The sequence below is a fragment of the Chionomys nivalis genome, chromosome 18, assembly GCF_950005125.1.
Source record: "Chionomys nivalis chromosome 18, mChiNiv1.1, whole genome shotgun sequence".
NCBI classification, from domain to species: domain Eukaryota; kingdom Metazoa; phylum Chordata; class Mammalia; order Rodentia; family Cricetidae; genus Chionomys; species Chionomys nivalis.
Genome location: NC_080103.1, coordinates 42,982,326 through 42,994,846, shown reverse-complemented (window position 1 = coordinate 42,994,846; position 12,521 = coordinate 42,982,326). Strand labels below are relative to the sequence as shown.

The 12,521-nt window shown below is 41.9% G+C and overlaps 1 protein-coding gene across 2 annotated transcripts in view; it reads right to left on the bottom strand.

Annotated features, from left to right (window-relative positions):
* Window positions 1-4,302: 4,302 nt before the first annotated feature.
* Window positions 4,303-12,521, bottom strand: part of Ppa2 (inorganic pyrophosphatase 2) — a 59,039-nt gene continuing 50,820 nt past the window's right edge. The window contains exons 9-11 of one of the 2 annotated variants that reach the window (XM_057793596.1): window positions 9,872-9,941; window positions 5,835-5,874; window positions 4,303-4,537 (exon numbers count right to left, since the gene is read on the bottom strand). In XM_057793596.1, coding sequence (XP_057649579.1) covers window positions 4,512-4,537; window positions 5,835-5,874; window positions 9,872-9,941 — 136 coding nt within the window. In that variant the 3' untranslated portion in view covers window positions 4,303-4,511. The remainder of the gene's footprint in view (window positions 4,538-5,834; window positions 5,875-9,871; window positions 9,942-12,521) is intronic. The other variant, XM_057793595.1, reaches the window with a different exon arrangement.

Here is a 12,521-nt window from a genome sequence, read left to right as displayed (position 1 = left end):
AGATGATATGAACAGTTCTCAAACGAGCCACAAGGACCTAAACACTATTCACCAATTATAGAGCAGAAGAGAATTGCTGTCCCCCAGCAGGGCTGAGGAAAAGGTCTCAGAAGAGGCCACATTTTAGTTGAGTTTAAGGATCAGAAACAGCTCAAGCAGCAACCACTGTAGGCGGAGTTTTTCCTGCCACAGTCACTCTCAAATCATGACAGAGGCTAATTATGAATTATAAGTGCTTGGCCAATAGCTCAGGCTAATTACTAGCTAACTCTTATCTTTAAATTAACCCATTTCTATTAATCTATGTATTGCCATGTGGCTTGTGGCTTCACCTGTCCTCTAGCATGTCTTGCTTTCTGGATGGCTGACTGGTATCGTCTGACTCCACCCTCCTTCTTCCTATTATTCTCAGTTTGGCTTTCCCACCTAACTTCCTGCCAGTTACCGGCCTATGAGCTTTTAATTAACCAATGGAGAGTAATAGATATTCTAAGTGTAGAAAATGATTGTTCCACAGCAGATCGTCTCTATGTCTGCAGCCAGAGCTCTGTTCCATGCTATCACTAGGGAACCTCTTACATGGAGAGACAGGGAGCAGTTTCTGCGCTGCACAGAGCAGTGTGGATCTGACTGCAAGGGGCAACATCCTCAGTTGACTTGCTGCTCCCCAGTGCGCTTGGTTGGTTTTGTCCTCTTGGAGATGGAGATACACAGATGCTGATGCACGAGGTTGGAATTTGACTCCCAGTCCTACGCTTTGCTCTACAGCTGTGAACTCCTGAGACAGGAAGGTGACCCCTGACAGTCATCAAACACAGGACAAAGTTGTACATCTGCCACCCTGTGTCTGAGGCTTTTGCCAATTCAGACGATACAGCATTCTTTGGTGGCCTCTGTCAAATCTGTCCCCATCTATTTATTTATTGGTTGTTTGTCTGTTTTTCAAGACAGGGTTTCTCTCTTTGTTGCTTTGGAGCCTGTCCTGGAACTAGCTCTTGTAGACCAGGCTGCCCTTGAACTCACAGAGATCCACCTGCCTCTGCCCCCGAGTACTGGGATTAAAGGCGTGCGCCACCACCACCTGGCTATTATATTCACTTTTAATGCAGTGTCTCACTAAAAAGTGTTACGACATTATCTTCTTTTCAAACTTCAGCAGACAATGGGAAGGAATAATTTAGTCCTATGGCAGCCGTTCCCTCCATTAGTCCCTCGATTGAGGCATTCCACCAGCCAGCTCAGCACACCCCCCACATAGAGATTTGTTATTTGAAGGTGAGACTTGGATCTGGGTATTCAGATCTTAAAAGAAATCACAGAAATCAATGGCATTAAGATCTAATAAAGAAGCAAAGAAAAAATAATAGAGAAAATGTAATCCATTATGAATAGTACTGATGAAATGAATGGTGATTCTGACACAGAGTGCCACAGACCCCACTGTCTATCACTAATCCATACCTTGGACAGAATACTGCTGGAAGATAGAAATAACAAAGGCTAAAAGAACATTTGCAATTGCTATGTAATAACATGATAACGTAAGGCAAACGGCTAGACATAGGCACGCCCTGACCTAGCTCACTGCCACAAACTTCTTTCTCAGGATAAATCATCAAAAATTAGGAGCATATTGACTCCTAAGAGAACATGTGTTCAAGGTAAGGGGTAGACCCTTCTGTAGAACAGCGTTAATGGTGTGGGGCAGCCAGGAGCACGAGACAACTGAACACAAGCTGGTAAAGCCCTCACATTTCCAGTTGGAGCAAGTTGGTGAATCTTGCCCTTCTGAGTCATCGATTCATGGGAACTGACTTCAGGGTACTACCTAACAGCCCACCCGAGGGTCAATTTGGGTTTTCTAATCCATTTTAGACAGTTTTAATAATAACACACTCGGCTATTTTCCAGAGGTTTTCTTTTCTAAGTACTCAGTACAAAATTTATTCAATTTAATTGCCCCCACAGGACTGGGCTGGGGAAAATTAAATAATCTGCAAGACATTCTAAAGTAATTACAAACTCAGCCCAACAAAATGTGATTGTCACCATAATAATAATGACAATCAGGGTTGGTGTGGCCACCCTTTGCAGAGCACAAGTGACCCCCTGCTTGACAATAGTAAGATGATTTTCTGTGTAACCCTGGTTGTCCTGGAACTCACTCTGTAGCCCAGAATGGTCTTGATAAGTAGGTGGCATCTGGGTACTGCCTGCCAGGGCAAGGGGAACCAGGCTCACCTAGATATGCTTCTTTCAACACAGAGCAGACATTCTGCTCTTACAACTTTATTAATCTAGTCCCTCCCTAAAAAATTCAGCTTACTTTTTTGAACTGCAAAGCTAAAAGTTCTTTATTCTCCTTTTCCAAGCTTTATGTTCACAGGTCAAATCAGGGCCTTGTTAGGGTTTCTATCACTGTACTCAACACTAGGACCAAAAGCGACTTACAGAGGGTTATTTTAGCTCACAACTCTCAGGCCACACCCATCAGTAAGGGAAGTCAGGGCAGGAACTCAATCAAGGGCCCACGGAAGAACACTGCTCAATGGCTCACTCTCAGGGCCTGTTCAGCCTGCTTTCCTTTACTGCCCAGGACCACCTGCCAGGGGTAGCACTGCCCTCGTGGGCTGTCACCTGCTGCCTCACTCCCATCAGCTACCAAATTAAGAAAATGTACCCAGACTTGCCTGCTGACAATCGGATGGAGGCATTTTCTGAGGTTCCTTTTCCTGTAGAATTCTAGCTTGTGTCAAGCTGACAAACAACAAAAACCCCCACAAAATCCACCAACCATGACAGTCGGCGTGGTATTAAATATAAATTCTTCCCTTGAGCTCTTGGTTGTCTGTCAACAGTGTTTACACAATCCCAAAGACTTCAAGCAAACATTGCTCGGGCTGGGGAGACAATTATGTCGATAAGGTCCTTGCTGTGTGTCAGCGTGAGGACTCAAGTTCCATCTCCAGCACCCATGTAAAAAGCATAGCATGGTGGCATGTGATTCTGGTCCCAGAATTGGGGACACAGACACAGAAGCGCCTGGGGCTCTTTGGCTCATTGAGTCCTGGGTCCCAGCAACAGATTCTGTCTCCAAGAGAATGGTTAACGATGCCTGTGGAGCAAAGGTACTTGAGGTTGTTCTGTGACCTCCACATGTACTCCACACACATGCACAGAAAATACTTACTCACGGTCTAACCAATCAACTCTGTCTCTATCTTCATCTGTAAAAGAAGGGTGCTCTTTGCCTTCACTATAAGTGAGACATATCATGCATAGCAGGCTGGAAAAACCATGTAGAGCTTGAGAGTCAATGGTTCTAATCCTGGCTCTGAAATTTAATAGCTATGTAATGTTGGACAAGTTACAGAATATCTGAGGACTTCAAATACTAAGCAAAACAGTGTTTGGACAACCACAAAAACACATCAGGGAATACAATTATCATGAGACCAATAGAAAGGCAAAGGAGAAAAAGCTACAGCCAGCATCGCCTAGAGGGTAACACAATTGTGGGGTGTGAGAATGCATGCCTGCAGAGTGTGGGTAGCAAGGCAGGGGAGAGAGAGGATGAATATTTGGAGAAAATGAGAATTTTGTTTTTATTCTCAGGAATACAAGAGCTATTGAAAGCATTTTAAGAAAAACTAAGGAAGTAACTTCTGGGAAATATGGAAAATGAGACTGAAGCAAAGCCAGAGGCAGAACAATCACTTGGTGAGGAGGCTTAAACATGAAGCTGAGCTAGAGCAATGTGGACAAGGCAGGGGCCCATCGAAGAGACTGGGGTGGGGGTGGGGATGCCCAATGAATGAGGACAGTGTATGTGTATAAAGGAGTATGGAAGACATTCATGAATAAAGTGGGGCTCATTGTGATTTCAAGGGGGAACTTAATTCCAGCAGTTTGGACAAAAGAGGCATGTAAAGAGATGTCTAAGCAGAGTTCTTCCTCAATGGATCTGAAATCTCCATGGAGATGAGAACTAAAAATCAAAGGGATGGAGCAAAAAGCTGGAAGGGGTAAGGGCCTCTAAAACAATAAATTAGCGGAAAGAGCTTTTGTACATATAACACATTTTTGCAGAAAATGCTAAGAGAGGAGAGCTTGGTTAAAAAAAAAACTTCATCAGTGATGGACTTGAAAAGAGACAAGAAGATATGAAAATAATAGTAATAGTATTGGAAAACATTTTATGTGTTAAATTTTTGATTTTGACATTTAACCAATCAGACACAAAATCAAATAAAATCAATAGTCAAACAATGCCTTTAGATTCTGCTACAAATTTTAATCTTTTCTTTCTTGTATGAACAGATATCTAAAAGAGAGAGAAGTTCAAAATGTCAGTGTTTATTTACAAGTTTATTCAAAAGTTTTAGAACAATGATGCTTTGACAGGAAGTCATCAAATGGAAATCAGCTTGTGTCTCAAGAGCACTAAGGGAAAAGGAGCCTTAGGGGTCCTCAGAGGCTGACATCTTGATGCAGAGCCTCCAGTGACCCCATCAGTCGAGGAAGTGCCACCTTTCTTCTGTTTATACGGGGAGGGGGAGGTGCAAGGAAAGAGAGGGAGGAAGGAAGAATAAGACATGTTTAATTTAGATCTGGAGGAAGCATTAGGCATCAGCACTAGAATTTTTAAAGTCTCTATAATCTTAGCATGTCATCCCTCTAATTTAGGCTTAGTCACTGTCTTCAATTCTCCTATGTTCTCAGTCATATAATACTACACCAAAAATTCTAGAGCCTGCTCATGGTATTTTCTGGGCCCCCTGAGGAGTACTTTAGTCACTAATGAACAGTGTAGAAATTAGCCCTGCAATAATATGAAAGGTTTGGAAAAACTTATTTGTTGTAAAATTTGATGGTTCACTAAATATCCAAAAGGAGAGACATGGCAAAGAAAGCCTGGCTGGCCAGCAGATGGGAACCACACCTGCTCTCCCATAGGACTGAGTCTAGGGACACCCTCCCTCCTAAAAATTGCCATCGCATAGCTGGATGCAGTAAACTGTTCTCATTTTCCCTCCAAATTCATTAAGTTGAATATCCTAATATTTTTTATATTCAAAGGTCAAAAGCCTTGTCATGTTTTGAAAGAGACATGGTATATGTATATGCTTACATTCTGAAATTGTTATTGAAGAACACTTTTACTTGCTTCTCAAAATGGCTTCAAATAATAAGAACCAAGGACATGGAACTTGGTTTTAACCCTATGATACATTTTGGTTTTAAGGCTTTCAGTTAAAATAAATGACTTATAAAATGCCTAGAGTTAATAAAAGTATATCTTTTAGACTCAGGTTTCTGGGGTCATCCAGTTTATCAGACTAGCTGGAATCTCTTGTTACTTTACTCACACACAGAGCTGCAGCATGAGAATCATTAAGTGGAGGCCACACTGCAGCACACTATGGCAGCAAAGGAGGCCGAAGCAAGGCCGATGGAGGTTGCATAATCACCCATAACCGAACGATCTAGCCTCAAAACAACAAATGTGCTCCTCATTTCCTGAAGTTAGGGCAAATGATATTTTATCAGAGCAATTTAACGACTATCTGAAATCTACTTACTTAATTTACATAACTCTTAAACTAATTTTGTTTATTTATTGGTTTCCACGACTATAAACAGATTTGTCCATTGCTCTCAAGAACTGTAACAAGGCCAGTTGATGGCTCAGGGTGAGGGTACCTGCTGCCAGGCCTGATGACCTGAATTCTACCCCAGAGTCTATGAAGGAAGGACAAAATTGACACCTAAAGTGCAAACTCCCACATTCTCTCTTAAAACAACAAATAACTTTTAAAGGAAACATACTGTACCTTCCTTATTGACTTCTTTACTCATTGAAGGTGCTGGGACCTAAAGGATAAGAACAGTAAAGAGTTAATATATTTAATATTTACATATGGAAAGTGATCTCAGATATTTTTCATCTGATTATAGAATAAAACTGACACATAACTAAACTCTAACTTCAAAAATATAAAGATTCCTTCTGCTTTGTTGGGCTGTTCATTCTTCCTAAGGCACAAGCCCCAGATGTAATAATGTTAGATAAAAGAAGACATGCTCAGAAATATTTTCCATCAGTGGCCCAGGTGGCTGACTGAGCACCCTTGGCTGAGGGTGTGAAGACATTTTCTTTCGAGCCACACTCAGACAAGAGCACACAGGAACCACCGCTAAGCAGTGTGTGCGGCCGCCCTCACCCACACTCAACATGTTCACCATCTCTGCGATGGCACTACCCAAGCAAGGCTCTTGACCCTTCTAGAATTCCATCAGTGTTTTATGGTCTTTGGTTAAAGCAGCGGCCAGACCAAAGGTCTTCTTCAGGCAGCAAGCCTTAAAAGTGGCTAGAATTCCCTGGTCTGTTGGATGGGGTCTGGAGGCAGAAACAGCACTTCGATGTTGGGATGAATATCACTAATGAACGTAAGGGAGAGGATCACCTACTGTAAGGGCAGTCTTGGCAGCTGTGCCATCCCCTCACCGGCTCCGCTCCACTTCAGCACACAGCTTTGCAGGGGCACCCTGGGAGGGGATGTAACCTCTACCTGGCTTGCCAGGCCTCCTCGCCAGGGCAAGAGTACGCTACAGCATGTGCCTACTCACGTGACGGTGCTATTCTGCCTACGACACTAGTTTATTGGTAGCAATAAGATACTGAGGATTTGAGAATGGCCTGTAGTGAATATGAAGGGGGTTCGGAGTGCCAGAATCAGGCAGAGAAGTATATCCCTGTACACTGCAACGACCACAGCCAAAGTCAAGCTTGTGACATTGAGAGGAGTTGATGACATTAGTGGCAGTCAGGCCCGGTGGTTTAAACAGTTCGAGTTGTTCTTTATACAAATGTGGAAGTGGGGAGCCTGGAAGTACTGATGTGGGGTCACTGGAGAATCTGTAGAAATGGTGGGCGAGTGAAGGCAGAGGAAAACTGTTTGCCACAGAAAATCTTTACTATGGATAAAATTCCCTACTCTTGAACCAGATGCCTGGGAGGCTGGGATGCCAGGTCCAGGATCTTTAGGGAATGGTAAGTGCTGAGAAAGCAGCTCCAGTCACTTTATCCCTGTCCGTCAGAACTGTAGCTATAGTGGAACGGGGCAGGCGTGGCTGGTAAGAAACCACTGATTTTCAACCTGGTAACTTTAACCACTTTGTACTTCACTTCCAGTCAATCATTAGATATGGCTTCTCAGTGGCAACATTAGCAGTAGATCTGATCTCATTAGGGGCCATGATAAAGCGAGAGAACAAAACAAGTTCAAGAGAAATGATATAGGTAAAAGATTAACCATCAGGGTGTGTGAGGCTGTTGCCAGTGCAACACAGTGCACTGTTTATAGGGAACTCTTAAAAAAAAAAAAAAAAACAAGAGCATATTCTACAACACGAAAAAGCACACATACGATGTAGCACTGTATGACGCAGTAATTAATTATCATCACTGTCAAGTACAATGTGCTGATATAACTATATGTGCGACACTTTTAAATGCCTGGTAGAGCAATAGCTTTGGTTAAGCCAACCTCACATTTCTGAGCTCTAAGATGCAATTATGAAACCATGAACATGTTCACGGCCTGTCACAGGCAAAGGGTGGCATGAGCGTAGACGTAGCCCACTGGTTCTGCTCCTCTGAAGATCCCTAATACTCTCCCCAGATCATAAATGGTTTGGTTATTTGCCCTTGAAGTATGTGGAACAGGAGGAGCAGGCAGAGGATTATTCTCACTACTTACTACAGCTTCTTCCCTCACACAAAACACACTTCACTGGGCTGCTCGGGGGAGGTGGAATAGTAACGGCAATGGGCACACATCTCCTGCTCAGATGAAGCACTCAAGATTTGCTGGCAGTATTTATCTACACAGTATTTACCTTCCCACATTTGGACACTGTTCTATCTTTTTAAGTTGTACAATACATTTTACAAAGTTCTTTGGAAAATTCACTGGTCAAATTTCCTGTCTAAAATTATCATCTGCTTTTAACTGGCACTGCCAAATATTTCAGAGAAAGAAAATGAATGGTGCATACATACACACACACAAAACAAAACAATTGAGCAATCTGTTAGCCTAAAAACCACTCCCCCCAAAATAACGGGCAATCAAGTTCTCTTAAAACATGTATTATGACATTACTTTAAAAAATAATCTCAAGAATGTCATTTCTTTTTTTTTATTGTTAGGATATATTTCTTGCCTGGCTGAATATATTCAGAACACATTAGCCCCTACTCAGAAGAGAACCACCACTATGGGAAGTCAGGTAATGGCAGAGTTGTCATGGGTAAGAAACATCTTTCTCACATTAGTGAAGAGAATGATATTCAAATTTGAGAGCAACAGCAGCGGCTGCACACAAAGCAGCAGATATTCACCTCGTCACTGCTGGCAATGACTGCCTGCTACCCTCCTGGCCCCCCAGCTGCGCACCTGTCTGTCCGGATTGACAAACACGAGAAGCACACTAATGCCCAAGCACAGCTTATTCCCTGACTGATATCCAGTTCCCAACTTTCCCTCCGTAGGAGTTACTTAGCATTCTTTGAAGTAATCATAACAATTTATATTGCCAAGCCAAATCATCAAATATGGGCTTGAAAACTTCGAGTATTATCAGACTTTTTAAACTGTTGGCAATCTGCTAGCTACAAAACTGCACTGCATCTTGTTTTTGTTATTACTGGTTTTGTGAGACACAGTCTTACTCCTAGCCCAGGCTGCCTTGGAACTCAGTATGTGGTCTGAGTTAGCCCCACATTCCCAGCAATCCTCATGGTCCCTGGCTGGACACGGCGTCCTCCTGCCTTAGGCCTGGAAGGCGCTGCCTTCAGCTGTGCAGTTCTCGCCCCTTTGCCTTCCTTCGCCTTCCACAGTCCTGTGCTCACACCCCTCCCTTGTGGGGCTGACCTGGACCACTGCTTAAGGACTGCAATCCGCACCCTCCTGCAGCTGTATCCGCTCCTCCCGTTCACTCTTCATCACAGTATTATCTATTCAAAGTCTACTTCACTTCGACATTTATTATTTATCTTCCCAACTAAAATGTAACTTTCAAAAGGACATACGTTTTTGTATCTTTTTTAGTATGCACTCTAGCACTGAAAAATTATGGCAGTGCAAGCAATAATTGAATAACTGATGAATTAGCGGTGGGAAAACCCAACAAATTAAAAGCCGCCATAATTTTAGTTGTTCATAAAGGCCTAGATTTACTAGTTTCTACTTCATAATTAGTTGAAACCCCTTAATTTATAAGGAGGATTTTAAAGCCTGAGATCTCTGTTAAATACACTTTATATACCTAATTATACAAATTTTAACTTTTAACTATCATAATTAAGGATTAATATACAGTTATATTAATACACAATAAATACAGTTGCCTACAGGCAGCATTATCAATAAGGCAGAGAGCTCCTCTTAAAGAAAATCTTGTGAGGTAGGTGATCTACATGGAAATGACAAGGAGGGCTTAGGTACTTCAATCTCTTGAGCCAAAATGTACCTGCTCTATGAATATAACATGAGGGACAAGCTACTGGGAGAGAAGAACACAAAGAACAAATATAGACAGATGGCAGAGGACTGGGAACAGGAGGACAATCTGAACTCCAAATTTAAGAAATAAACTAGAAGGTTTTAATAGCCTCTGATTTAAATTGCTCAGAAAAAAAAAACAAAAACAAAAACAAACAAAAAAAAACGCTAACTTCAATAACATTACTTCATTTTATGCTTCCCAAACTTGATATGTTTCGTTGCTAGATATTTCAGAACCACTGTCAGCGTTCTCATGAGATCCGCATGATTAAAGGATGCCTCAGACACTGGCTCCTTACCGATTCAATTAATGATCTTGCTTCCTCTGGCGAGCAACGGAAAGGGCTATCACACACATGCACATTTGTGCTGCAGGAGAAAAGAGAATGTTAGTTAACACAGCCCGAAATGAAGCAATTGCCAAAAGAAAACCAACCACAAACTGTCCACACTGGCTGTATGTCAGCCAACGAACGAAGAACAGAACAAATCAGAACACCTAAAGTTACAGTGCATACAGATATGTAGTAATAGACAACACTGCACTCTCCATAATTAAAATCAGTTAAAATGATATACTATCAAAACCATTTCCTGTTGTATACACAAACATCACAACTATACTAAACCTTTATTAGGAGTCAAATCCAGCACACAGAATGAGACTACCTGGAGACATGCTCTTCTGTGGAAGAAGCACTGGAATTGGAAGACAGAGATTCTCCTTCTCAGGGAGATAATGAAGATTAAGGATCGGAAGAAACAACAACATGATAACTTTTCTTCTAAGTGGGACAGCCCAGAAAGGCTTGTTCTCCAATCAGTGAGGGCTTGGAAACTCATGTCCTTCTTTGTTTGATAGACCCCACAGCATGCTGCCACCATCCTTCAGATGACAGTAGAGACCGTCATTGCTCTTATAGAGTGAGGCCAATTTCTGATAACGTCACAGAAAAGCGGGTAGCTCGAAATGGGTGTAGGAAGCGCCAGTAGAGAAAGGGGCTAAGACCAAGTTACTTTTTTCAGTCAAAGGGAAAAGTGACTAGTGGTGGCTGTCCCCAAGAGGAGAATGGAGCAAACACAATCACCTATTTTCTCTCAAACAGTCCTGACAGATATACATTATCAAATTTATCTTCACAATTGCTTCGTGAAATATGTTGGGAATCTGTGGTAAGGAAATCTGTCTATCTGTGTGTTTATTTTACACGCTCAACCTGTCTGTAACTGGCAAATTGTTTACAGCAGGTTTTCATTCTGGTTACCATCCTAACTTGTTGTGGGACTTACTTTCATTTTGCCATGAACGACATTTAATTTTTAAAACGTCTATAAGTTTTTGAATGACATTATTTGCTTAGGTATCGACTTATGTGTCTATTTATTTATTCACTTGTGTGTGTATACTCTTGCTACAGCATGTCTGTGAAAAATCAAGGATGATTTCCAGGAGCTGCGCCTCTCTGTTTTACCATATGGGTCCCAGACACTGAACTCAGGCCATTAGGCCTGATGGCAAGTGCCTTTACCTGCTCAGCCACTGTGCTGGTCCAAATCTGATTTTTGTTTCTGAGGTAGTCTCTTGCTATGTGCCCCATGTTGGGACACAACTTGCAATCCCCCTTCCTCAGCCTTTCCCACTCCGGGATTAAAGGTGTGCACATCACACACAGTTCTGTGTGAAAAGACTTGGTGATAAGTGGCAGTTGTATTTTAAGACATAACTTCTTTATATTTTCTTCTTCATAACTCATGTTTAAATAGGTGGGAAATTGAAAGTAGTCTGAGGTCAGCTGTTTCTCTAACAACTGCAAAAATATTAATAATAGGGCTGAAGAGATGGGTTAGTGGCTAAGAGCACTGGCTGCTCTTCCAGAGGACCAGGATTTGATTCACAGCACCTACCATGAGGCTCAAAACCACTGAACCCCAGTTTGGGGGATCCAATGCCCTCTGTTGGCCTTCATGGGCAATGCATGCATATGGTACAGAGATAAACATGGAGTCAAAACATACATACACATAAAAAGAATCAAAATTAAAATAAAACAAAAGGCAGCAGACAAAAAAAAAATTAGATCCTGCAAGGTCTTAAGTGCTAGCTGTCCAAAGAAAGCAAGATGTGGTCTAAGTCCAGTCTACAAAATTGTTTACTATGACAAAGTCAAAAGCCTTCCTTGCAACTGCGGGGCAAACGGGAGTGAGGGCAGGCAGACCAGCTTCCCTAAGTAGGACTGCCAGACAAAATGCAGAATATACAACTACATTTGAACTTCACGGGACTTTAGTTTATTTTCAAAAGTAAAAATGAGCATACATTATCTTTAAAACCAATTCTAAAATTCGAAATGAATTGCATGCATTTTTAATCGGTTGAATCTGATACTCCCATTTGTAAAGTAACCCTCCATCCCTATAACAAAAAACGGGAGCATTAGAAAAGAACAACATTAAAGCCAGCAATTGGACATTTTAAAACACTGAATATTTTTATAAATTTCCAGTTAAATATTTTGACAAGTAGCTGCTAGAAGCCTACTGGTTCTGCTGCTTTTTTTTAGTATGCATTTTAGTCAATAAAGCAGGCATCTGGCACAGGGGTTCTCAACCGTCCTGATGCAGGGACCCTTTAACACAGTGCCTCAGGCTGTGCTGACCCCCAACCAGAAAATTATTTTCATTGCTACTTCATAACTGTAATTTTGCTACTTTTAAGAATTGTAATGTAAATGGTCTTAGGTGACCCTGTGAAAGGGTCATTGACTCCCCCCAGGGCATAACCCACAAGTTGAGAACCATTGATCTAGAGCATAAGAACATTGTGTGTGTGTGTGTGAATATTTTTCCTCTACCAGGATTTTATGAAGTATGTGGGGATCCTTGAAGGTATAACATGTGTTACTGAACTATTCCATGCTTGTTTAGCCGGGCCTGGTGGTTTAGAGGGGC